The 23,131-nt window shown below is 39.1% G+C and overlaps 1 protein-coding gene and 1 pseudogene across 1 annotated transcript in view; both read right to left on the bottom strand.

The window, feature by feature from the left end:
* Positions 1-1,994: 1,994 nt before the first annotated feature.
* Positions 1,995-8,045, bottom strand: LOC145478653 (uncharacterized; annotated as a pseudogene).
* Positions 8,046-8,891: 846 nt separating this feature from the next.
* The window catches only part of LOC145478649 (diacylglycerol kinase zeta-like), a 39,330-nt gene continuing 25,090 nt past the window's right edge, over positions 8,892-23,131 (bottom strand). Inside the window, exons 15-41 of the mRNA XM_081456745.1 lie at positions 22,370-22,430; positions 21,979-22,092; positions 21,137-21,207; positions 20,999-21,065; positions 20,235-20,313; positions 19,884-19,939; positions 19,156-19,218; positions 18,843-18,916; positions 18,684-18,729; positions 18,147-18,212; positions 17,947-18,043; positions 17,515-17,588; positions 17,387-17,418; positions 17,169-17,269; positions 16,789-16,883; positions 16,245-16,281; positions 15,404-15,444; positions 15,241-15,314; positions 14,370-14,588; positions 13,967-14,017; positions 13,609-13,643; positions 13,429-13,466; positions 12,646-12,766; positions 12,287-12,323; positions 11,102-11,201; positions 10,608-10,671; positions 8,892-9,924 (exon numbers count right to left, since the gene is read on the bottom strand). Coding sequence (XP_081312871.1) covers positions 9,872-9,924; positions 10,608-10,671; positions 11,102-11,201; positions 12,287-12,323; positions 12,646-12,766; positions 13,429-13,466; positions 13,609-13,643; positions 13,967-14,017; positions 14,370-14,588; positions 15,241-15,314; positions 15,404-15,444; positions 16,245-16,281; positions 16,789-16,883; positions 17,169-17,269; positions 17,387-17,418; positions 17,515-17,588; positions 17,947-18,043; positions 18,147-18,212; positions 18,684-18,729; positions 18,843-18,916; positions 19,156-19,218; positions 19,884-19,939; positions 20,235-20,313; positions 20,999-21,065; positions 21,137-21,207; positions 21,979-22,092; positions 22,370-22,430 — 1,966 coding nt within the window. The 3' untranslated portion in view covers positions 8,892-9,871. The remainder of the gene's footprint in view (positions 9,925-10,607; positions 10,672-11,101; positions 11,202-12,286; positions 12,324-12,645; positions 12,767-13,428; positions 13,467-13,608; positions 13,644-13,966; positions 14,018-14,369; positions 14,589-15,240; positions 15,315-15,403; positions 15,445-16,244; positions 16,282-16,788; positions 16,884-17,168; positions 17,270-17,386; positions 17,419-17,514; positions 17,589-17,946; positions 18,044-18,146; positions 18,213-18,683; positions 18,730-18,842; positions 18,917-19,155; positions 19,219-19,883; positions 19,940-20,234; positions 20,314-20,998; positions 21,066-21,136; positions 21,208-21,978; positions 22,093-22,369; positions 22,431-23,131) is intronic.

Below are 23,131 nucleotides of genomic sequence, written 5' to 3'. Positions count from 1 at the left end.
TTTACAGGAATCCAGAATCCTACTTGATATCAACAATGACAGGTAATATAATTCACTTAATTGTCCAATAAATAAATACAATATAAAAATAAGGTCTAACAAATCATTCACTCTGTTTTCAGCGGTTGGTTTCCTGGATGTTTTCAGTTCATTTTCCAGGCTGTTGTGTTGCATTGCGCTGTGTGGCATGGCATATGGCGTGGTGTGGTGTCTTTGCTTTGCTTTGCTGGGGATCCTTGTTTCAAGTTAGGTGAAATTTGCAGAAGCCATTTTTAAAACGGCCTCTTTATTATTACAGCCATAGTTTTTTTTGTTGATGAAAAACATTTTTTATTTTTAGATTCCAGTTTTCGGTTTCCTCATTTCTGGATTCCGCATTCTGGTTTTCTGGTTTTCTGGTTTTCTGGTTTTCCGGTTTTCCGATTTCATGTTTCCAGCCATGACCAAATCCACGAAATTTTGCTACTCCTGCGTTTTTTGCAATCGTTTAGACGTAGCTTAACCATCTATACGGGCTGTACAAGGATCTCCTATGATTTCGATCCAGCTGACAAAAATAATAACACGAGGCGACGCCACAATCACCATGAATGCGCGTTTCCGAGTCATTTCAGGCGAGATGGAGTCAAACGCATCTGTTTACATCCTAAACTCAAAGGGATTTCATAATTTACGTGGTGCATATTTAAAAACTGAATTGCATTATCTCTCAAACGTTTCTTGCTCACCTTGACTCCAACCACTTCAAAAGACACCAGAGCCATTCCACCATTGCTGGCTGTGAACAGCCTAATCCGGGAATTCTTCACTTCAAGTGCAGCGCAATGCCTTGTGGTTATTGCCCCCACCCCCATCCCCCGAAAGATGCAAACACTACCCACTGAGCATCACTCACAATCTGTTGATAATGGCAAATTGTCAGTTTACCACTCATTTTTCCACCACTCTGATTCCCCCAGAAAAATTTGGTGGGGGTGTGTGGCCCACTTCCCAAAACCCTTACCCTATTTATGCCACAACGGTCTTGAACAGGGTATCGAATTTTTGGCCAGGTCAATAATAGGGTAGCAAAAATCACAGATTTTGGTCATAAATAGGGCAAGGGTCTTGGGAAGTGGGCTGCACACCCCCACCCAACATTTCTGGGAGTACCTCCCCCGAGGGGGGTTGGTACAGTTGCCCTAAACATATTTATGAAGGGCTTTTGTTCACGGTCTTATTGATAATGATGAAAAAGTAGCTTCTTCTAAGAAACATACCCAATTCAAGCCTAGAGTTCTAAAACCATACCCTATTTAAGACCAAAATGGCCAAAATTGATACCCTATTCATGACCAAAATGGCTGAAAAACCCAACCCTTTGGGTCCACACATACCCATATAGCCAATATAAGGGAGTAGCCCCCTCCCCCCCCTCCTCCGTGGTCTGATTCATAGTTTGTTTATGGAAATGATATCTGCTAACAAAGTTAACACTGTTCTTCTTTTTGAAACAAATTTCCAGAGGAACTCTTTGTTTCAGCAGCCAATAACTCTCTGGTTGGCACATTATTAACTATTGACAGGAGCATGCTATTGATAATTATAACATGATAGGTGACATCACTACTAACTTTGCTAGTTGATTCTTTTGGAGTACAAGATCTACTAGAAAAAAAATTGCATCCAGATTGGTATATTTGTAATAAAAAAATTGCACAATATTTACGCCTTTGCTGTTTTGTCAGCAAAGAGGGAAGAGCAAAGAGTAGGAGGCTAATACTAGGGTGTACATGATACCAAAACTCAAATTAATTAAGGTGGTTTTATAGCAGTTTTTGTATTCACATAAAATTTATGGTTACTCAATTTTTTTTACACCCTTCTCAACCACTTGCTGGCGATGATATTACTTTTGTTATCATTGAGGAACTCTCTCTTTGACCAGAGGAGAGCATGGAAGCATGGCAACTCCAAGGAAGAATGAGCATGGACAAACATGAAAGGTATAGAAAGTTATGCCAAAACGTTTATCTTAGCTTCGCAAGACAGCATAATTTTTGGATCCAATAGCTGCTTGTACAAATTCCTGCTGGTCGAGCCCTTCCCAAGAGAGAGACCCTTTTTAATGAGACTTTAAAGGAAATCACACAAAGAGAGTGACAAGCATTTTACCAGGTTTCAGTTATTTTAAATCTATGGCATTAACCTGCCACATAAGACCCTTCCTGTGCATTCCCTGCTTATAACGTGACTGTGATTGTCAATCTCTAACAGAATAATTATTGGCGACAGGCACATGCATTGATGATCATTAAATTGTGTAAATGCTTAAATTCAACTTTCCACTATATATAACTAGTGCTATCCTCATGTAACATTCAGTTCAATCAAAGATAATTACAAACTTTGTTAGTTGCCTTTTTATGATCACTAATTTCTGGTTTTTATCATTATTGAGTACGTACATAAATCAATAGGTTTGCCTTCCGTTCATATAAATTGTAGCAAATCAACAGGGGGTCCCGATGATTCAAAGAGCTACTGTTAAAAAATTCACTCTTTAAATACTAGTTCTCACACTTGCCTATTAAGCTAATTTTAGTTTTGATACTTCTTAATTGCCTCCTGTGCAGTAGTTGGAGCATGAGAGCTTACATGCCAGTTACCTGTGCAGATCATCTTTCAGCTGGTCAAAAGAGTGTCTGCACAGGAGACTAAGTCATTTAAAACCCATAATAAAAATTATTGAATGAAAAGCCCAGTAGTCATTTGACCCCCAGCTGCAAAAGGCTTGAAATTTATAGAAAATCTCTTTTGACAAAGACAATTCTGCTGCATCCCTATACCTTATGTACCAGTTCTATTATCTTATGAACAACACAGTAGCTGTGGGTTATTTCCCAATACAGTCAAACCTCCCTTAAGTGACCATCTAAAATGTCAAGCCTAGGTGGTCGCTTACAGGAGGAGATCATTTACTGGAGCTTACACCATATTGGGTCAACATTTTGCCTCATTAGCATATGGTTACTGCAGAGACTTCATGTTTTAAATGTTTCATTCACTCGAAAAGTCAATTTCGAGAAAAAAATCTGGTACTTCCTATTAAGAAATTTCCATCTCTTTTACTACCCAGGAAGGGGAAAATACTACAACACCTTACTATCCAATTTCTGCTCTATAATCTGTCCAGTGGTCACTTTTAGCTCTAAAAGTGGACGCAGTCACTTACGAGAGGGGGTTGCTTGAAAGAGGTTCCAAATATAGTGATTTGACTTGGAAACTCATCAGCAAACCAAATAATTCATTATAAAGGTTCTTTCTTCCACAGATATAACAGTAGGGATACTGGAACCATGAACACTTGCCATTTTTTTGACCATAGAATAAAGGCTCATCACATAATGTATAATGTTAGCATTTTAAGAGTGTAAAAACACTAAATACTCTTGTTAAAAGGAAGAGCCTGCATTCTATAGTCAATAAAAAAAGGAACAAAAGAATATCAAGTGTTTGCAGTTTGAGTGTCCTTACTGTAACAAAAGGTTCCAAGTCTCTAAAAAACATTTCAAAGGCAATTATCATCCCTGGAATTAATTATACACAAGAATTATCTCAAGAGAGAAAAGTTGAGCTGACAGACGTGGGGTTGCTAATGCAACCAATTTTTTTCAGTTGCGACTAACTTTTCAAGCTTTTAAACAAAAGACTTTTGCTGGTGACTAAATCTGCAAACTTAGGGACCAGCTGGCCCCAAGGTTTTTCCCTGAATGTTGAGCCCTGCGGACAGTTGCATAAATGGAGCCCAAAATTTGAATAACAAATTATGCTCTATATGTTCCAAGCCTCATGTTAATGTTTCCAGACAAAGGATTGTTCACATAAATGTGAGGCCTGGAATGTATAAGTATCGCTACTCAAATACTGGTGTCATTTATGCAAAGTATCTTTGAATTAGAATACCAGAACTTGATATTTTCTGCCCTGGGTTGGTTTTGCCAAGAATGTTCAGTCTGCTCCCTCCAACAAACCCTTGACACATTTGTTTGTGTGATTGGCCAGATGCTTTTGTAGACTAAATCCTTTTCCACATAGCCAACATTGGAATGGCCTTTCACTTGTATGTATCTTCATGTGTTCTTTTGTGTACCAAGCTTTCTTAAACTTTTTTCCACACACAGTGCATGGGAATGTGTCATTGTTGTGTACTTCTTCATGAGCTTTCAGAAGACGTTCTTGTCTGAAAGTCGTTTCACAATGAGTACATTTAAATGGGTCTTCCTTATGTACCCTTTGGTGAACTTTGAGATCGGATGTTGCTGCAAATGAACGATCACATAGAGTACATTTAAATGGTTTTTCTTTAGTGTGCTTTCTCCGCATGTGTATTTTCAAAACGTTTGATGCCTTAAATTTCTGGTCACATAATGTACACTTGAACGGTTTTAAATTGCTGTGAATCATTCGTGCATGTGATTTCTGCTCCCACAATGATTTAAAGTGTTTTTCACAAAGTTCACATTTGTAAGGCTTCTCTCCAGTGTGTATTCTGGAATGTATCTGAAAATAACATGATGATTTGAAAGACTTGTCACATTGTGAGCACTTGAATGGCTTGTTTCCACTGTGCTTGAATCATTCATGGGACTTCAACTGCTGTCCTTGGGCAAATGACTTATCACATTGTGAGCACTTGTAAGGTTTGTCACCAGTGTGGGTTCTGCTATGAACCTTTCGTTCAAAAAAAGTTTTGAATGTCTTGGTACAGTGGGGGCATTTAAATGGTTTGTCACCACTGTGGCCTCTTTCATGGGACCTACGATTAACTCAGCAGTTCAGAAAGACTTTGGACAATATGTGCACTTAAAGGGCTTCTCCCCACTATGGATCCTCACATGAGTTTTAAGTTCAGAAGAAATGATGAAGGATATATCACAGTGACAGCATTTATACGGTCTTTCTACTTCACTGTGCAGCCTCATTTTGTGATGTTTCAGCTCCTGGGAGCGCTTAAAACTCTTCTCACACTGATCACATTTGTGAGGTCGATCACTGCTATGGATTTTCTTGTGAGTCACCAGGTTACTTGACTGTGCAAAACATTTCCCACACTCACCGCATTTATAAGGCTTCTCTCCTGTGTGGATTCTTTCATGAACTTTTAAGTATTCTGGATCTTTATAGAACTTTTCACAATAAGTACACTTGAACAGCCTTTCTGCTGAAGTATTAGTGTGACTATCAAGACCTGATTTATTACTTTGTCCAGTATTTGAAGGATGTGAGGAATGTTCCGTATCCTGGCCATCATTCTGAGCTGTGTTTCTGTTCATGGATCTTGCTGAAGCATTTGATGAATTCCCATTTCCAGTAGCATTACAGACCTTTGCCTTTGAAGACAATCCATTCGTCAAACTTTTCTCCTTCATTTCAACTTTAGACATGTTGTTGAAGATGATTTTTGTATGCTCTTTATCTCTAGATTTATATGTACTGGTATGTAAACATTTGTGGTCTTATGCTCCACTCATGAAGGAGCGAAGAGGATGAGTGATGAGTGGTCTGTAAATATAAGATAAGCAACTTAAAAACTGGTGAGATAAAAAAAATGCTGTTTTGTATCCAATCAAATGAAGTATTATGACTGGGGAGGGAAGACATATATGCATACATGTGGGGTGTACATGTTAACTTATGTATCTTTTCCTTTGCACAACAATGCTACATATAAAAGATAACCAATGAAAATGAATGACAAAAAGATTAAGTAATAGTAATTGGACCGCGTGGAGTACAATTCAGGGAGTAATCGGGCAATTAATTTCAAAATCGGGCATGCACAAAGCACGAGGCAGATTTGAAATTATGGAATTAAAAATGTCTTTTGAGAAATTCCTTTGAGCGAAAACGGAATTTCAGAATTAAAAATGTCTTCTGAGAACTTCTTTTGAGTGAAAACATCTGTATTGCTTTTCATATGTTTTGAGAACTGTAGGAAACATGGTGAAGGAAGCCGTTAAAGTGCGCATAATTGACATGCAAATCATGAGGGCATCCAATTACAGGTATTCAATTACATAAAGTTCAAATTGGATACCTGTAATATTGGACACCCACATGATCACACGCTGATATCGTGACAAATAGGTGCACGGAGAACCAATCACGATCAATAATTTTGTTATAGATATGATTACTCCCTGAATTGTATGACATGAGGTCCAATTACTAATTAATTGTACCAATAACAAAATTTTGGATCAAAAGTCTTTTTAGAACTTCTTTTGAGCAAAAAAGTGAGTCGCGCTTTCCACAACTGTAGGAAATATTAAGAAAGCCATTACAGAGCACATAATTGACGTATGAATGGTGAAGGCATCCAGTTACAGGAATCCATAAATTATTAAAACTTGTTGAAACTGGATACCTGTAATTGGACACCCTGGTGATTGCGTGCCGATTACGTGACAAACAGGCGTGCAGAGAACAAATCAAGATCGAGAATATCGTTATAGGTACGATTAGTGTAGTAATCGAATTCACCATTAAATAGGAGTTCGACTGCGTTCGATTGTCGAACTTGAGTGAATCGCAAAACACAAAACGATTGGAGTTCGATTGAGTTCAATTGATTTCAGTTTGGTGTTCATTTAATTGTTCCATACATTTCAATTTAACTTTGGCTAAGCTGAGAAGTTTTACCATAAAAGGATCTTCATTACAAGGGGGTCCATTATAATGGGATTGCACAGCGCAAGATATCAGACAAATGAACAAGTTCAACTTCATACCGAGCTTACGAAAGTATCTCGTACTGTGTTCGTTTCAAAAGATTTTTAGCACTACACTTCGTTTTACGAACGAGTGAAAGAGTAAGCTTCACATATGCACAGTAAATGTAATCGCGGAACCAAGGGAAAGAAAACTAAACAACTTAATTACCTGGTCGATGGTCAGATCTGATTACATTGAACTCCAAGTTTATGACGAAGGCCGCGAAGAGGCTGAGTACCAGACAGCTGAACCTCGATCACAGGCTCTCTTTCCTGTGCCTCCCTTATCGTTGCATATTCAAAGCATTTAAGGCTATCCGAATAACCCCTAAAAATTCTTGTAGACCTTATCATTTGATCATTGAGACCTGACCACCACCACCAACCCTCTCTAATCGTATTTTAAGGAGGCCTTCAACTGCCCATCATTTTGCCGCATTCCAGACCAGCCAGGTTCCCACTTTGCAGACTTCCACAGCGTTAAGCTCAGCCCAGCCCATAGACACTAGCCATTTCTTAATCAAAAGTTCACTTCTCTCCTCCCCCAAGAAAACCTGTGATCAGGCGTTCTTTTCATTTTTCTTTCTTTCTAATGCAGATTGCCGCAAGTCAATGGTGTGAAGAAGTGCTATGGAACAACATTGGCGAACATTCACTAGCCCTAGGTACAGGTTCCGGATCAAGAAGGGTCTGACCGCGGCTAGAAGGGTCGAGAAGGAATTGAACTGGCCGAGAGTGAGCATGAGGTGGGAGCAAGGTTAAATGTTCATTTTACTTCCTTGGACAACAAAATCAGGTAAGTCACCAAGACTAAATGTAAGCAACACTCATCAGTTGCACAAATTGTCCCGTGTTGTTTGATTCACACCTAGCATTTCACTGATGCTCTACGAGTGTGTCAAACACTTAATACCGCTTGCCCAATTGTGCCCATTTTTGGCATAATCCGAGCTACCAGCTTCATTGGTTAAAAAAGCACTGCTCCAGCATATTTAATGAAGTGCATTCGCAGTTTTTGAAGTTCTAAAGATAAAAATCTCATTACTGCTTCTTTAGTGCCTTTGCTATACGGTCATAACACGAAATTAGAATAATGATGAGTCCTATTTGTTTGTTTTTTTTTTACCAATAAAAACTAACCAATAAGACTTTTTAAAATACATCCCAAAAACGAGCTAAACTTTGTAATTACTTACTTCTTATCTTTTCGCTGGTATATACACAGAAACGCTGTGATTTTGTGAACATGATTTTGGAATCTAAGAGCATAATTTATGAACTGTTAACAATTGTTAGGGGAGGCGCGGTGGCCTCATGGTTAGTGCGCTCGTCTCCGGATCGAGCGGTCCGGGTTCGAGCCCTGGCCGGGGACATTGTGTTGTGTTGTTGAGCAAGACACTTTACTCTCACAGTGCCTCTCTCCACCCAGGTGTATAAATGGGTACCGGCGAACTTAATGCTGGGGGTAACCCTGCGATGGACTAGCATCCCATCCAGGGGGGAGTAGAAATACTCCTAGTCGCTTCATGCTACAGAAACCGGGATAAGCTCCGGCCTGATGGGCCACTTGGCTCGCATGCAGACTTTACCTACCTTTACCTAACAATTATTGGACGATGTTGAGCCAAATATCGTGATTTGTCAGTGGCGATATCAATTATTTGCCGAAGTCGAAGGCCGAGACAAATAATTGATCTGAGAGACACTGACAAATCACGATATTTTGAGATATAATAATTGTATCATCGTTCGATCATCAAGTTTGTTTTCATATTTAAATCACTCTCTGACAGCTCAGCAAAGCGATTTCCCCACAAGAGCGTGGTTACACTGATTACACATGAACAGAATGTTATTTGCAACAAAACGCATTTACACCGTATTACTATTATAGGCAGTTATTTGCAGGTCACGTGGTGGGTTCTCGGCCAATGAAAACGAGGAAAATACTGCATCGAATGATAATTGGCACTATTCAACAAAAATAGGAGCAGTGCTAGCATCTTCTGCCACTTTTAGAGCGCAACGGATACAGGCCTTCACGCACTCTCATAACGATTTATATCCCAATAGCACCTACACATGAGATTGTTGTGACCTAACAGGCAGAAAATCAAACACTAGTGACTAGTGATATAGCCTCCAAGATTGAGCTTTTATTCGAAACAAAATACAAAACATAAGAACAAACACAGCGACACTCGCATTCACACGTTTGCCAACTTGATTTTCATAACAAGCATCAACTGATATTTTTGCTTTTCATTTTCCTTTTTTCTTCCTTCCTTGTACAGTTTATAAATATCGATTTCCTCTATACTCATGAAAGAAGGGCTTTGAACAGGTTATGCTTCATCATTACAACATGCCAACAGATCAGTTTTTCTTGAGCACTTTCCATTCGACGAAAAATTCCATTGTTCAATTTCCGAAATGCGAACCAATTCGCTCAAAATTACAAAATTCCAATGGAAAGGAAATTCTAAAAAAAAAAAAAAACAATAGAAATTTTCGAAAATTTGGGTATAGCTCGCGAGGTTGTCCTCTCTTTGGGCATTTTGGAAAAGCTATTCCATTCACAGCTGGAAATGTCCGGAAATTAAAACAAGATTGTTTTGTTTGCATGGAAACTGCCCCTTGTTCTTCGCCTGAAAAATAATATCATTAGGAAAGAAATCTAATTCTTTCAACAAAATAGAAAATAATTGCCTTGGAAACGCTGCAACACCGCAACGAAAAAATAGGGGGGGGGGGGGGGGAGTAAGAGCAAAAATGAAATGATATCAATTAAAAACGAAGACATAGTTGCCTCCAATGGCCATCAAATGCGGTTTGAATTCAGCCAATTATTACTTATAACAGGAGTAAATTAATTAGATCTCTTTAGCACATATTCGTGCCAATTCATTTTAAATTATCTTAAAGAGTATTTAAATTTCTATGATTATCATCTACAAATTGATGTATACCACATCGTTTGAAATTTTCTAATAAGCTATTATTTTAAAAATAACGAGCTACTATTGCTATCTAGATTATCTTTTATACACGTTACATTCGTTCCTTGTTATATGACGACATCTAAAATAACACTGTGAACCGCTGAATTTCTCTTTTTACACTGCAGTTTCGTAATCCTCTGCTGCTATGATTTGAAGGTGCTCTTGTGCTGTAAGGAAAGAAATGAAAGTGAATCGTTGCACTGTTATTTCAGAAATAAGGCAAGATAAAACCAGTTAAAGTGACGAAGAATTTGGGGCCAGACTATGCTTTTTTAACTGGTACCAGGATGTGCATCAAACGATCAAGTGAACGAGTGGCGAGCTCTAACGGAGTAGGAAGTTGCATGTGCCGAAAAACGTATTTTCCTAAAATGTTTTCCCAAGGAAAATGCAATGCTCAAAATAGTGGGTGTCTTAAGACAAAAAAAACCTAACAAGTTCCGCTACACGACCCGAGGATTTGCTAGAAAACTATTGGCCCGGGTTGTTTGAAAGGTGCATAATGCTATCCACTGGATAAATCACCATCCAGTGGATAAGCGTTAATAACACAAAGCGCGCTATCCACTGGACAGGGATCTATCCGGTGGATAGCGTTATCGAACATCCTGGGCCTGATAATTTGGCGAGGCTGGAATTCCCTTTGGACACCTTGCCTTTAAAACTTAGCTGGAACCCTGGAAATGGAGTCTGACTAGCTACCAAACGGTGCCAACTGTGGCCACGGGTCACATAACATGTCCTAGTCTTTGCCCCCTCTTGTCACCTTCTACTCTTAGGTTGTTGACGCAGTCTCTTTTTGGATATAAAATGTCGCGGTCTAACTAAAACACAGAGGTAGCGTACTTACTTTCAAGATATTTGGCAAGTTCCTTGTCTTGTGCTTTCAAAGCTTGAATTCTTGGGGTATTGCCCTGATGGGGAAGAAATCAAATCGTCTCTTAATCAGTCCTTCGGGGTTCGGTTGTTGAGATTAAGAGTTTTTTAAGACGATAATTTCGCTTGTCGGAGTTTGATATTGGTCAAATTCAAACTGAAGGATAAAAAATTTTAACTGAAAACCTGGTCTATACATCTTGAAAGACTCAGCCCAAATTTTTCACATCCAGTATATTTGTTATTTGCCTTTATCCATCCAGCCTTAATCATCCTAGCATTATTTTCATTCCTTACTGCAGCTTCAGTGTTTTTGTAGTAACATAAAAAGGTATCATTCTGAGGGAGACAATTTCCACATCGCATTAAATTAACGAGTCAAAATATCCCTAAAAACTGATGAGATATAAGATACTGATTAGTCTCACTGTGAGTTGTGCAGGGAGTTAGTTTAAATCGGCAACTCACATCGTAGTCTGTTCTCGTGAGTGAAGCGCCGGCCTGAACTAAAAGCGAGCATATTGTGCGTCGTTCGTAAAGGGCGGCTTTATGAAGGGCGGTTTGACCTCTGAAAGAGCAACAAACAAAACAAGAATGAGCAACGAAGAATATAAAACCACAGGCGGACCACCCTATGTGTTCGTGGTTGATCATTGTTTATATGAAACGAACAAAATCTATGAGGGTTATGAATAAAGTTCTGAAAATTGCATATCTAAATTACATCTTGGTCTGGATATCCCAATAAAGTTAAGTGAAACGTTAATCGACTCATGTGTGGTGTTTTTTCGCCTTCCTGGACCGTCTGACGCGATTTTTTACGAAATTACTTTTGGTCGGACTCCGGTAAGACAAGAGAGGTGTCTTACCGGTATCCGACCAAAAGTAATTTCGTAAAAAACGCGCCTGAAAAAATCAGGGCTTCAATGGGATTCGAACCCGTGACCTCCGCGATACCGGTGCGATGCTCTACCAACTGAGCTATGAAGCCACACATTGGGAGCGAGGTCAATTAGTTGAGTTCATATCTTCCCGTGAGGAGTGAAATGATGTGAAGTTTATATGAAATAATTCATATATGAACTGCGGTTGTAGATGAAAGTGAAGAATGATCATCGCAGTTAATTTTCCAATTTAAGCAATTGGAAAGAAGAAGCCTGAAAAAATCAGGGCTTCATAGCTCAGTTGGTAGAGCATCGCACCGGTATCGCGGAGGTCACGGGTTCGAATCCCGTTGAAGCCCTGATTTATTCAGGCTTCTTCTTTCCAATTGCTTAAATTGGAAAATTAACTGCAATGATCATTCTTCACTTTCATCTACAACCGCAGTTCATATATGAATTATTTCATATAAACTTCACATCATTTCACTCCTCACGGGAAGATATGAACTCAACTAATTGACCTCGCTCCCAATGTGTGGCTTCATAGCTCAGTCGGTAGAGCATCGCACCGGTATCGCGGAGGTCACGGGTTCGAATCCCGTTGAAGCCCTGATTTTTTCAGGCTTCTTCTTTCCAATTGCTTAAATTAGAAAATTAACTGCGATGATCATTCTTCACTTTCATCTACAACCGCAGTTCATATATGAATTATTTCATATAAACTTCACATCTAAACTGAGAAATAACACATCAACATATTTTTACTTACTTTTCTTCCTCGACAAGATCCAAAACACATCGTGGAACTGTGGAAAACACACGGTTGAAATCACAAACTGGCATGAACTACGGTTGGACATAAACCGCTGGGAGGTATCACGAACGCTTGAACGATGCAAACAAAACGAGTGAATTACGTTCTACTGTTTAAGAGCGCTTTTGGAGCGCGTCTTGTACAAATCGTCTCACTGATCGTTATACATATTTTTAACACAGCCACTAAGACAACTGGAACATCAATGACATTTCCACTTTGGTAATTATTCTCTGAACTGTCATGACCTGTTTACTTGACTGTGTATTGAATGATATCATACAAGGTAACTGTTCATCACTATTGAGCCATACCATTGGAGATAATGTATCTGACCACTTCCTTATGACCGTGCCGCGCGGCGTAATGTAGCGGTCTCCAGCCACGGTGATCACCAGCTGACAGACTTGCGCCGCCACGGTGTAACGCGATTACCTAAACAACACCAAGGTAGAAGACGCTGTAAGAGCTAAACCAAAGCATTGACATTCGACCAAACCGAAAAAAAAAAAACGCAAATAGCGCAGAGAACCAATCAGACCATGAGGTAAAAGCACGCAACCAGCGGCCAGCACGTGTAAACGGATGTACAAAAAGTCACGACCGGGGTTGGTTTTGTTCTTAGTTAGTTTAAAGGAACTCAGTCACGCTATTTTGAGTTATTTAGGCCACGTACAAAAATTACCTTTAGATTGAAGGAAACCTGAAAATAGTAGTTTGCTAAGATAGAAAATCACCGAAAAGATAATAGTTAACCATAAAGGAACGAGGATGGGTATGGGTGGAGAAGATTAATACGGATTACGAAAGATAAACTTGAAAAATTTAGGCTAAACTTTTCAAGATGCATAAACCGTGAGTAGCTCCTTTGTTTCTCCAACTGGTTAAAAGTCTTGAACAAATTTACAAAACCATAACAAATACAAAGTTACTCTCAACGGTCAATCAATAAACGCTCGAAAACACACGATCAAAAAGTTAGCTAACTGGGTTATATCACGCAGTATCAAGGCAAGTTGCATCCTAACAAATTTTTGTCAAAATCAGTGGAAACCTCACAATAGTATATACACTGGAATAATTGGGTTACTTCTTACTTTGTCCAATTCTCCACTTTTGGAAGCCTCGATCATGCCTTTAAAGAAACAAGGAAGTGTATTCAGTTAGGTCAGAATCAATTATAAGAGGTGGTACTCTTCATAAAGAAGCTACAATTTAAATCAAAAATTGGAAAAAAAAAAATTAAAACAAGGATATAAATAACGAGCTATACTCACTGTGTTCATTGCGCTTCATGATTTCGTTCTTCACCCTGTAATGATCAATAAGATTCTTGTAAATGTCTTCCTCTACGCGAATCAATCAAGCCAGCGATTATCTTAACAGATGTGGCCATTATTTATTAATATTTCTATTAATATACACAATCAAGAAAAAAGTTCAACTACATATCATTCAAGAAGGACACAATGCGATATACAGCGAGAAGAGAGCAGGCCTCTCTCTCTATCAGATCCTCAGCAAGTCATGGTACAAGGTTCTATTAAAAACAATTCATGGCCAAGATAAAAGATCAATGACCAACAAATAGTTAGAGGGCCCTCTGTCGCATGCATGTACGCTTGTTTTACTCACCAAATGGCGTCCGCTTCATCTCCATCTGGGGATGGCAACTTGAACTCTTTACTATTAAAGACAAAATAAAATTGAGCTTTAGTGTCTTTAACGATCTAACAACGTTGAGTGAAAGTCGTGCTGTGACAAGGACACGCATGTCACTAAATTCGTCAGTCACCGAAGAAGGGAGAGAATTACAACGTGTGTCAAGGGGTGGCTAAAAGTTGCTTGACTCGATAAACTTTTAACCGCACCATACGTGCAAATCTAGCACCCAATTGCCACCGGCTGAGCGTCAGACTACACATGAATTAGTTCTCTCTCCTACAGAAAATAAACTTCTTTTCTCCCAGCTGAAGCGGCCGGAAAATATTTAAAATAAGTCACATAATGCACCGTACTTGTAGTTCACTTCACTTACGCGGAAAACGGTGTCATGATAGTGCTTTCCACAATATCCTCCACGCTCTCGGATGGACTGGATCCAAGTGAATTGTTGTACATCCTGGGTGGTGGCAAAGTGACTGGTGACCGACTGCCAAGATTCGAGGGCCTGGTTATAGGATCTACAGGAACGGACAGCGGTCTTTTAAGTCGAGTCGACGACGTAGCTGTAGAGCTCTTGTTATTCGTTTGTTTCCTACAAAGATTACACCAAATTATCACACTGAAAAATGGCTAAATCAAGTTTATTTTTATTAAACCAGCATACTTGGTAACACTAGGCTTAGACGTTGGCTCTACTTGATTTCCCGCTTTCAAGTTGCATCTCAATTCCCAACTTTCTCCTCAGTTCGCAGACGTTGCCTAAGACGTCACGCAAAGCAACGTCTCAAAGTGTTGCGTGACGATCCAAACCAATGGCTGCTGAGGATTCTACTTCCAGAACTCCTAATTGCTTATTACCTAGTAGTAATTGTTCAGTAACGTAACTACAACAAAACCTTGATTTAAACGTAACTTTCTTTAAAAAGGTTAGCGTACATGGCCCATACAGAGGAGTGACCTATCTTCTCAGGACTTTTCAAGGACAATTCAGCGATATTCAAGGAATCGTTTCCCACAGAAACATAAGTAAAATTTGTTTAGAAAGGGGGAATATAAAATACAGAATATTTAAGGCCCTATTGAGGGCGGGATTACCTATACTGTTAGGTACTACAGTTCTTTTTTGGTTTGACATCATCTGCCTCACTGAACTAATATTTTCAGGTGCCCTTCGGCTTGAAGGATATTGTGTACACTATAAATCGCAAAGGTATCGTGTCTTCTTAATAGCAAAATTTTCTTACTTTAATGAGTCATCCTTTAGGTCGACAATGAATATTCCATCCTCTAGAATGTCCACCACATTGTATATTTTTTCCTGCAAGAATGTGCCATCAATTAGTTTCCAGTTTACAGTAATTCGGTAAACAAAGGTGAAGCCGACTGTATGAGTGAAACATTTATTACCTGTGCTACGTCAACACGATAAACTCTGTCAGGATAAGTCGCTGAAAGAGGGAAAGACGAAAAAACATTTTATTCAACACTTGCACAATTCTATAAATCCACAAGCCTATCACCTAGAAGCGATTAACTCCAATCAGAAGCATATCACCTAGGTGATATGCTTCTGATAAATCTTAATACTGATGCTGATACTGGGTGGCTGAGTGCGACAGACATGTATCCGAACGATAAGATAATGTCAAATGAGGGACGGACCATCATTTTTTTGAGGGGGAGGCGAGGAGTTGTGTTGGGCATTTCCGAAAAAAAAATTTCCTGCACAGCAAAAACGGCTAAAAATCGAAAAAAATCGAGTATGTGCTTTCTATTATACAGGCTCCCTGTTTGACTTTAAAAAAAAATCTTACAAAACTATGGCCTGCTAAAAAAAATCATGCACAACCTAAAGGTAAGAAAAAAATTTCATGCCTCACGTAATTGCCCAACCACTCCCTCAATAAAAATAAAATAAAAAATAATGGTCCGTCATTAAATTCACTCCACAGGAGTACGTGTGATGCTATAGTACAAAATTATGATGACCTTGCTCAGCCGTTTGACCATTCATTTCTTGTCGGAAACAGTTTCTATCTTGTATCAGCTGTTTCAAATGAGTGGTGGTGGGAACAGAGGTGAAACGGTAGTGATCAACTCGGAATCGCCCGAATGTGTAAGCCATGAACAGACAAAGTAATTCAGTCATGCTATGAAATGCAGTCATGACAATTAAGCTGAAAAGCTTCTATCGCTGTTGCACTTTATGACAAATGATACAAATCAGGAAGGAAATAAAAACGCTTACTGTCCAAGAAACACCAATCATCTGACAGCGGCGCTTTCTACAGGAATACAAACAAAATGGCATCAGTTCTGGTGTACTTGATACGATATCTAATTAGCCTGCGTTGCAAGCGTAAACTCGGAAGGACTAGGGACCCACACCTTCTATCCCCACTCTCGCTCCCCCCCCCCCCCCCCCGTTTTACGCTTGCTACACTGGCTATATCTAATCAGAATTAACTTCAGCTTTCATTTGTTTTACTGAAAAGTCTGACAACCGCTAAAACACAGGGTCGGCCAAAAAATGCGTAGGACACATTTGTCTGGCCAGGAATTAACGAGGGCTTTTTAGTTGGGGACGATAGAAGCCAAAGAGATTACATTCTACTTCACTAACTTGAGCAAACAGAGTAAAAAGAAACATTGAACAGAATTACTACGCAGAGAATTCATTAGGCATCGCAGCATGTTGCTAGGCAAGTTTCAGGGCATATCAAGGTACCAAGTCTAATTTCAAGGGGGCATAAAAAGGGTGGCTGGTTGCAGTATCTTTAAGTTGCTGGTACCTCTTCCTCCTCGTCTTCTTTAAACCGCTCAATCCAAGCCCTCATCTGTTCCAGGTCACAGTCGGGTTCAATCGCTGTTGTTGCCACGAGGGTAGCTGTAAAAATAGAATAACCACATGCCCTGAATCCCTACTGAATAATTGTATTTAGGGCGAGAAGTTATCGCGAGCGAAGACAGGCATTAAATCAGTTACAATAAATTATTCCTAAACACATGATAGATCATAACAGTTACGTACGCAGCTGCGGCCGTTGCGAAAATAAATCATTTCACAGCTAGTTTCTGTTTATCTTCTAGGACTTGGTCAGTTTATGCCGCTTTGAAGTCGATCCTAACTTGAATTCTGGCAAGCGGCTAGGTACAAGGTGTTACTACTCACAAGTTTCTCTAAGCTGTGACAAGTCGTAACAGTGTTTCTCATATTCCTTGAATCCAACACTGTAGATCTGTAACTTGACTGGTTCAGGACATGGAATAGGCCTACCGAGAGTCGAGGGCAAAAATAAGTTAGAAGTAATCAATGTGATAACAAAATTCTCTGACTTCATTCAAATAAAAGACGCTCAGTAACTACTGACGATATCACGACACTCTTACCCTGCACTTGAGTTTGACCGTTCTGTTCTTCTCTGTTGAGGAAAAAAAACAATCATTGTGAAGATGGCACTGCTAGAAGGATTGAAATCCAGAAGGCCAAAGTACAGTGGAATATGTAGCCCACTAACCTTGACTTTTTGCAACATGTTGGCCTGGTTTCTTCGACTAATTCGTATTCTAGATGGGAACAATCTGCAGGGTTCTATAACAATAATAAAAACATTTTTACTTTGCGCTTAGGTATCTTAACATCAATAAGCACTTTCAAATACCTCACACAAAGGCTGCAGTTCATAAAGGAGTTCTATCATTAGTTACGCATGCGCGAGCTTGTAGAAACTCTAAAAAATCGGACAAACCTTTCTTACAAAAATGTACGTACACTGTAGAAACGGCCATTGCAGCAAAGAGAGAATTCTAGCTACAAGTAGATGCTTGGAAAAAAAGCGAAAGGTAGGAGGAATAGGATTGATATCTTGAAAAAGATAGTAAGTATCTTGAGTAAAGACAAGACACAACAAAGCAAAACACGATGACAAGAAAGTTTTTCAGGTACGCACCTCCATCCACTTGCATTGGAAGAGACTTGCTTGTTACAAGAACAGCTTCTTTGCACTGTGCTATCCTTTCACCATGTCCTCCGACACGTGTCGTAGCCTAGAATACATCAGTACAACAACTAAGAAAACTGTCCACTACAATCGCAGATAACTAAGAGTTTCAAATCCTCTCTACAGCCCTGATTAACGTTTTTACTCACCAACGTGGCTGACGTGAGGCCAATCACCTCCATATAACCATCGTCAAGTCTTTGCGGCTGAAAATCCTGTGAGGACAATTCCAAATAACTCAAAATCAACAGCTGAAAGAGCCCTGTGCGTCTCTCTAGCACCGCGTGCTCAATGATAGAGACGACTAAGATTCAAGTCAAAAAATTACTGATAGCGTGAAACTACAAGATCTCATATTGTGTCATATGAACACAGTATTTGTCAATCGGTTACAATTCCCAGTGCGCACCTAACAGTTAGACGCACTGTACACAACTGTGCAACCGTATTCAGTATATGGAAGAATTTGCAGGCTTGAATCTCTTAAAAATGTCTTTAAATCGTTTAAATCAGTTTCGAGTGCGGCTGAAAATAAGCACACAGCAAAAAGAAGTCTGTTTACTTACGCACTGGGAACTTAAGATAACCAAATTTCTTTAACTGCGGTTTACCGATTAAGTTTCAATATTCAGATTCAAAGAGTTTCTCCAGTGCATTCCTGTCGTCCAGTCATGAACAATACTCACACTATCTTTACCGGGATGACCCCACGGCGACGTCCCAGCGCTATACCTACAAGACAAACAAACGGCAGAGGAAGAAAGGTAAGCAGGAAGAAAAATACACGACAGAATGGTGAATTTTCTGATTCTTAATTCAGTTACACAACAAGTTATAGAACTTACGAAGGAATATTCACAAATAAAAGGCACAAAGGTTTCGTTTCTAGAAGTTTTTCAGTCATGTCAACTCCATCGCACTGCAAGAAAAACAAATAAAAAGCAAAAGATTGTTGTCTGTCTCTTTATTTATTTCTTTGTTTATTTTCTGGGGTGAAAACAACTTTCTTTACAAGTAGAATATTCTTGTTAGTTTGGGACGGTGGCACTAGGATGAAACTAAAACCACGTAGAATATGATTCTTCCTAACGCAACATAACTTCTCCTCAGAGAACAGTGACCGTTTTGCTACCATAAATTATTAAAGAGAACACATACCTCTATGGTCGTAAATGTGAAAAAATATCGCGCTTTTCTTTGAAGGAAAGTTGCAGTGCTGGCCTGCAAAACAAAAAAGACACTGACTAAATAAAATCGTAACTTGCATTGACTATTTATCAGAACTTTGTTCCTGCCAACTTCAGTTATTTGAGACAACTACAGCATTTCAACTTCCTTAGGTAACAATAGTTTGTTTTTATTCTTATCTATAAAGGCATTAGTTGTCGCTATATAAAACGTCAATGCACACTGAGTAACATTAAAAGTGTCACTACTGCACGATTTAGCTGACCTTTAACTTTTGCGGTCACTAAAAGACAAGCAAAACCCTAGTGTATGAAAAAGGGGGTTCATGGGACCCTTTAGATCGATGATTGAACTAATTCATAGATGAATGTGCTTGCGAACGTGAGTGCCAACCTACTAAAAGACCCAGCCTAGGCCCGACCTTTTCGGGAAAAAAATACACATAAAAGTATCCCAATTTGTCCTCATTTAGGTCCCCACCTTTTTACACAGACCCCCCCCCCCCCCCCTCTTGACTGGTCTGGACCCGCCATTGTGGACCTCTAACTACGTGTAGCAAATGCGACTAAACTAGCTCGCTGTGGCTTCACTTCCTGTCAAAGATTCATTTACTCATGTGCATTAACATAAAATAACCTTCAACATTCATTAAATGTACACAACTGTTCAAATGATCACAACTACCAAAAGACTCTCACCTTTCCGTAAAATACTAAATTTTTTATTCTACTGTTGAATTTATCTGGATTGGCCTCTACAATGGAAGAAAAAATATCAAGATTAAGAATGAGTTATGGCAGGTACTGAACCTGTAAATATGGGAAGATATCCATGGTCGTGTCAACTCATAATAGACAGGTTGACGACACGAAAACAACCTTAATGTGTCCAGGTATGGTACAAAATCAACGGAATAACATTGAAATCACTGTTTTGTTCAGTATCAGCAGTGAGCCCTACACTTCAATTCCTTAGCACATAAAAACATGAAAACAGAATTTTGTCAATGTAATTCAGTGTTTTGGTTTCAGCATCAAGGGAATACCTACCTCGTGATTCATGAAACTCTAAACAGACTTCTGCATCAAATCCCAGACTGAAATAGTTGTTCATGACATTTAATGGGAGCTGCAAACCAAGGCAATTAATTACTGCATGGAACTAACCACAAAGAAAAAATAAATAAAATGAAGAATAGAAGGAACTATTGGTAAATCTTGATTCTGCTCTTATTTGGAAATCTGGATTTGAGACTTGTATTTTCAGTTTGAATTATCCACGTGCCACTTCCAAAATAAACTAGGTTACTAGGTTAGGCATTCCCACTTAGACGGCTACCTGTAGCCAGCTAGTAGTTTGACACATCAATCAAAGTGTTGTATTTTGTTGTATGTTTACACAAAGTTGCTCTTTCGATGAAACTCAGCCAGTACACAATACTTTCTCTATACATAGCTAGCAAAGCCACACTATCAAATTCAGTATACATACACGTACATAATAATCTAATGATTCAGGCTCACGGCATGAGCAAAGTTAACTCGCTTCACAGAGAAATTGGCAATGTTACATGCTTTTAGTTGTGCGTCATCAAGTTGTGATGCACTTGGGAAGTTTGGAGAGCACTCAAGAAGTTAAAGTTACTCTTGTACTTCTTTCATGTGCTTCAAACTTCTGGCGTGCATCATAACTCAATGATGTTTGCTTAAGCATGAATTAATTATTACCTAAAATGTGTGGTTATAATAAGCATACAATTTATATTACACTCAAACCTTAATTCGTTAATCTAAATTCATGAATTTTCCATCACCTTGGCAACTGCTTCATCAGCAGAGTCAACTTCCTCAGCATCATTTGGAGACACTTCTAGATTCCATCTAGTAAAGATAAACAGCATTTATCAAAAGAATGGCCAAAAATCAGTTCAATTTATCAACTTGTGGCTAACCTGTCAAGCTGGACAACACTTCCCTCGTGAATGTGTGTCAATATTCTGGACAGTGGTTCATCAGTGTAACCCTACAAACAAATTAAACAAGGCAAACTATAAATAAAGACCTTTATATGCCTAGCTTCTAGAATGCCTACAATGTTTACTAACTAGGGGGAGTTTAATAACTAGAGTTGGTCTTTACAAATGTGGGAATATTTGAGGAGACAAAGTTCCAAGATGTCTCTAGATGTCATAGGTTACCCACATGCTATATGACAAGTAGAAATATGACAAATTGAATTTAACCGTTGTGGAGGTCATACCATTAGCTGGATCACAAACATTATTGGTAAAGTAAATAAATAAAAAATAAACATCTTAATTGACCACTCCCCCAATTATGGGGCTTTAATTTTCACGGCCAATGGAAACAAACAAATGAATATAAATGAACATAACGTTATTAACTGTCCCAATTGACAGGAGGAAGACCAGTTAGCTATTTAAAAGCACACCAAGAAGATGAACTTGCAGGGACCGCCAAGAACACCACAACCTCGAAGCCAGAACAGGACTTGAACCTGTGACATCTGAATTTCAAGTCCAAAGTCATGCTGTCTACCATAAAGTGTGCTGAAAATTGGACTCAAATTTAGCCTCCTGTGATTCGCTTTCTATCATTACTTCATGAAAAGATTACAGTGTCAGAGGACCTCAAACATAAGATGCTAGCCATTGGCAAATTATTGGGAAGTTGAGGCTCATTATTATCTTAGGCAACATAAGCCTCTCCAATGTAACCACAAATATTTCTCAGCTGTCACCTGAGAAAGCCTACATTAAACCGAGCCACCTACCCCTCCCCAGTTGAGAACTCTTGACAAGTCATTTCCTGTTCCAAGTGGAAGTACAGCCACAGGGGGTGGGGGTGTAATTTTTTGTTTGTCAAGTTCAGACAGGACCCAGCCAACCTGATTAAAAAAAAAAATTAATAAAATTGAATAAATTACATGTGAACAACTGAAACAAGCACCAGTCAAACTTAACATAGGCTTACACTGGTAAATTAACTTGCTTACATGCAGAACTCCTAGAAAACCTGAGCATTTCTAAGTTCTCTCGTTTTGACTGTTATGGACCTAATTAAATATATATAATGGCCCTACAAGACTCCTGACTTACATGTACAGTATACTAAGCAAGAGGTATAGACAGAAGTGTAGTTTTCAATTGTAATCTGTAACTTACTGTTCCATCTCCTCCACATGCCAGTATCCTAAGATTGGGAACCTTTCTGTATAATTCCAAACTGTGGGATAAAATGAAAGCATGCACATGTACATCATTAACCGTTCATACTTTCACCAAATGATCTACTAATTAATTAGCATGAAAACACATTACTGGACTGACGATTTATGAAGATTTCCATAAAAAAGCCAGTTACACGACAACCTGCAATAAGATTTACTTCAAACTAAAATGCATTTTAGAGTTTTTGTCTACATGGTACAAGCATAAAATTTGCTTGCGCTGACCTCACCTTGGGTTGTCAACTTGTTGCAGTGGTGAGGCTTGTGTGTTTCAGTGACCCTAAGAGCTATGCTGGCTGGGACATTTTGTCCCTGGTAGGTTCAACCTTGCCAGATTGGTCGAGGGGTAGAAACCTGACAAAGAACAGCCCCTAGTCCTCCAGGTTGGAGGTTTAGCGATGGGACAATCACCCATCTACATAAAACAGCATTAGATTACTGAGACCTCAAGCACACTAAATCAGTCATCTCTTGGGGCCATTGTGGGACTTTTCTCAGGTGAGTAAAGTATGATGCAACTTGGTAAAAACCTGGGGCTGACCAAACCTTTAGTGACCCCGAGAACTCAACTCAAAATAGGGAACTGGGACATGAGATCTATGTATAGTGCAAAAATATCCGCCCAAGTTCCAGAGGCAGGGTAGACCTAGGACAACATGGAGGAGAACAGCAAAGAAGAAGAGAGAGAAAGAGCTGG

The sequence above is a fragment of the Orbicella franksi genome, chromosome 2 (assembly GCF_964199315.1).
Source record: "Orbicella franksi chromosome 2, jaOrbFran1.1, whole genome shotgun sequence".
Taxonomy (NCBI): domain Eukaryota; kingdom Metazoa; phylum Cnidaria; class Anthozoa; order Scleractinia; family Merulinidae; genus Orbicella; species Orbicella franksi.
This window is presented reverse-complemented; position numbering and strand designations above follow the sequence as displayed.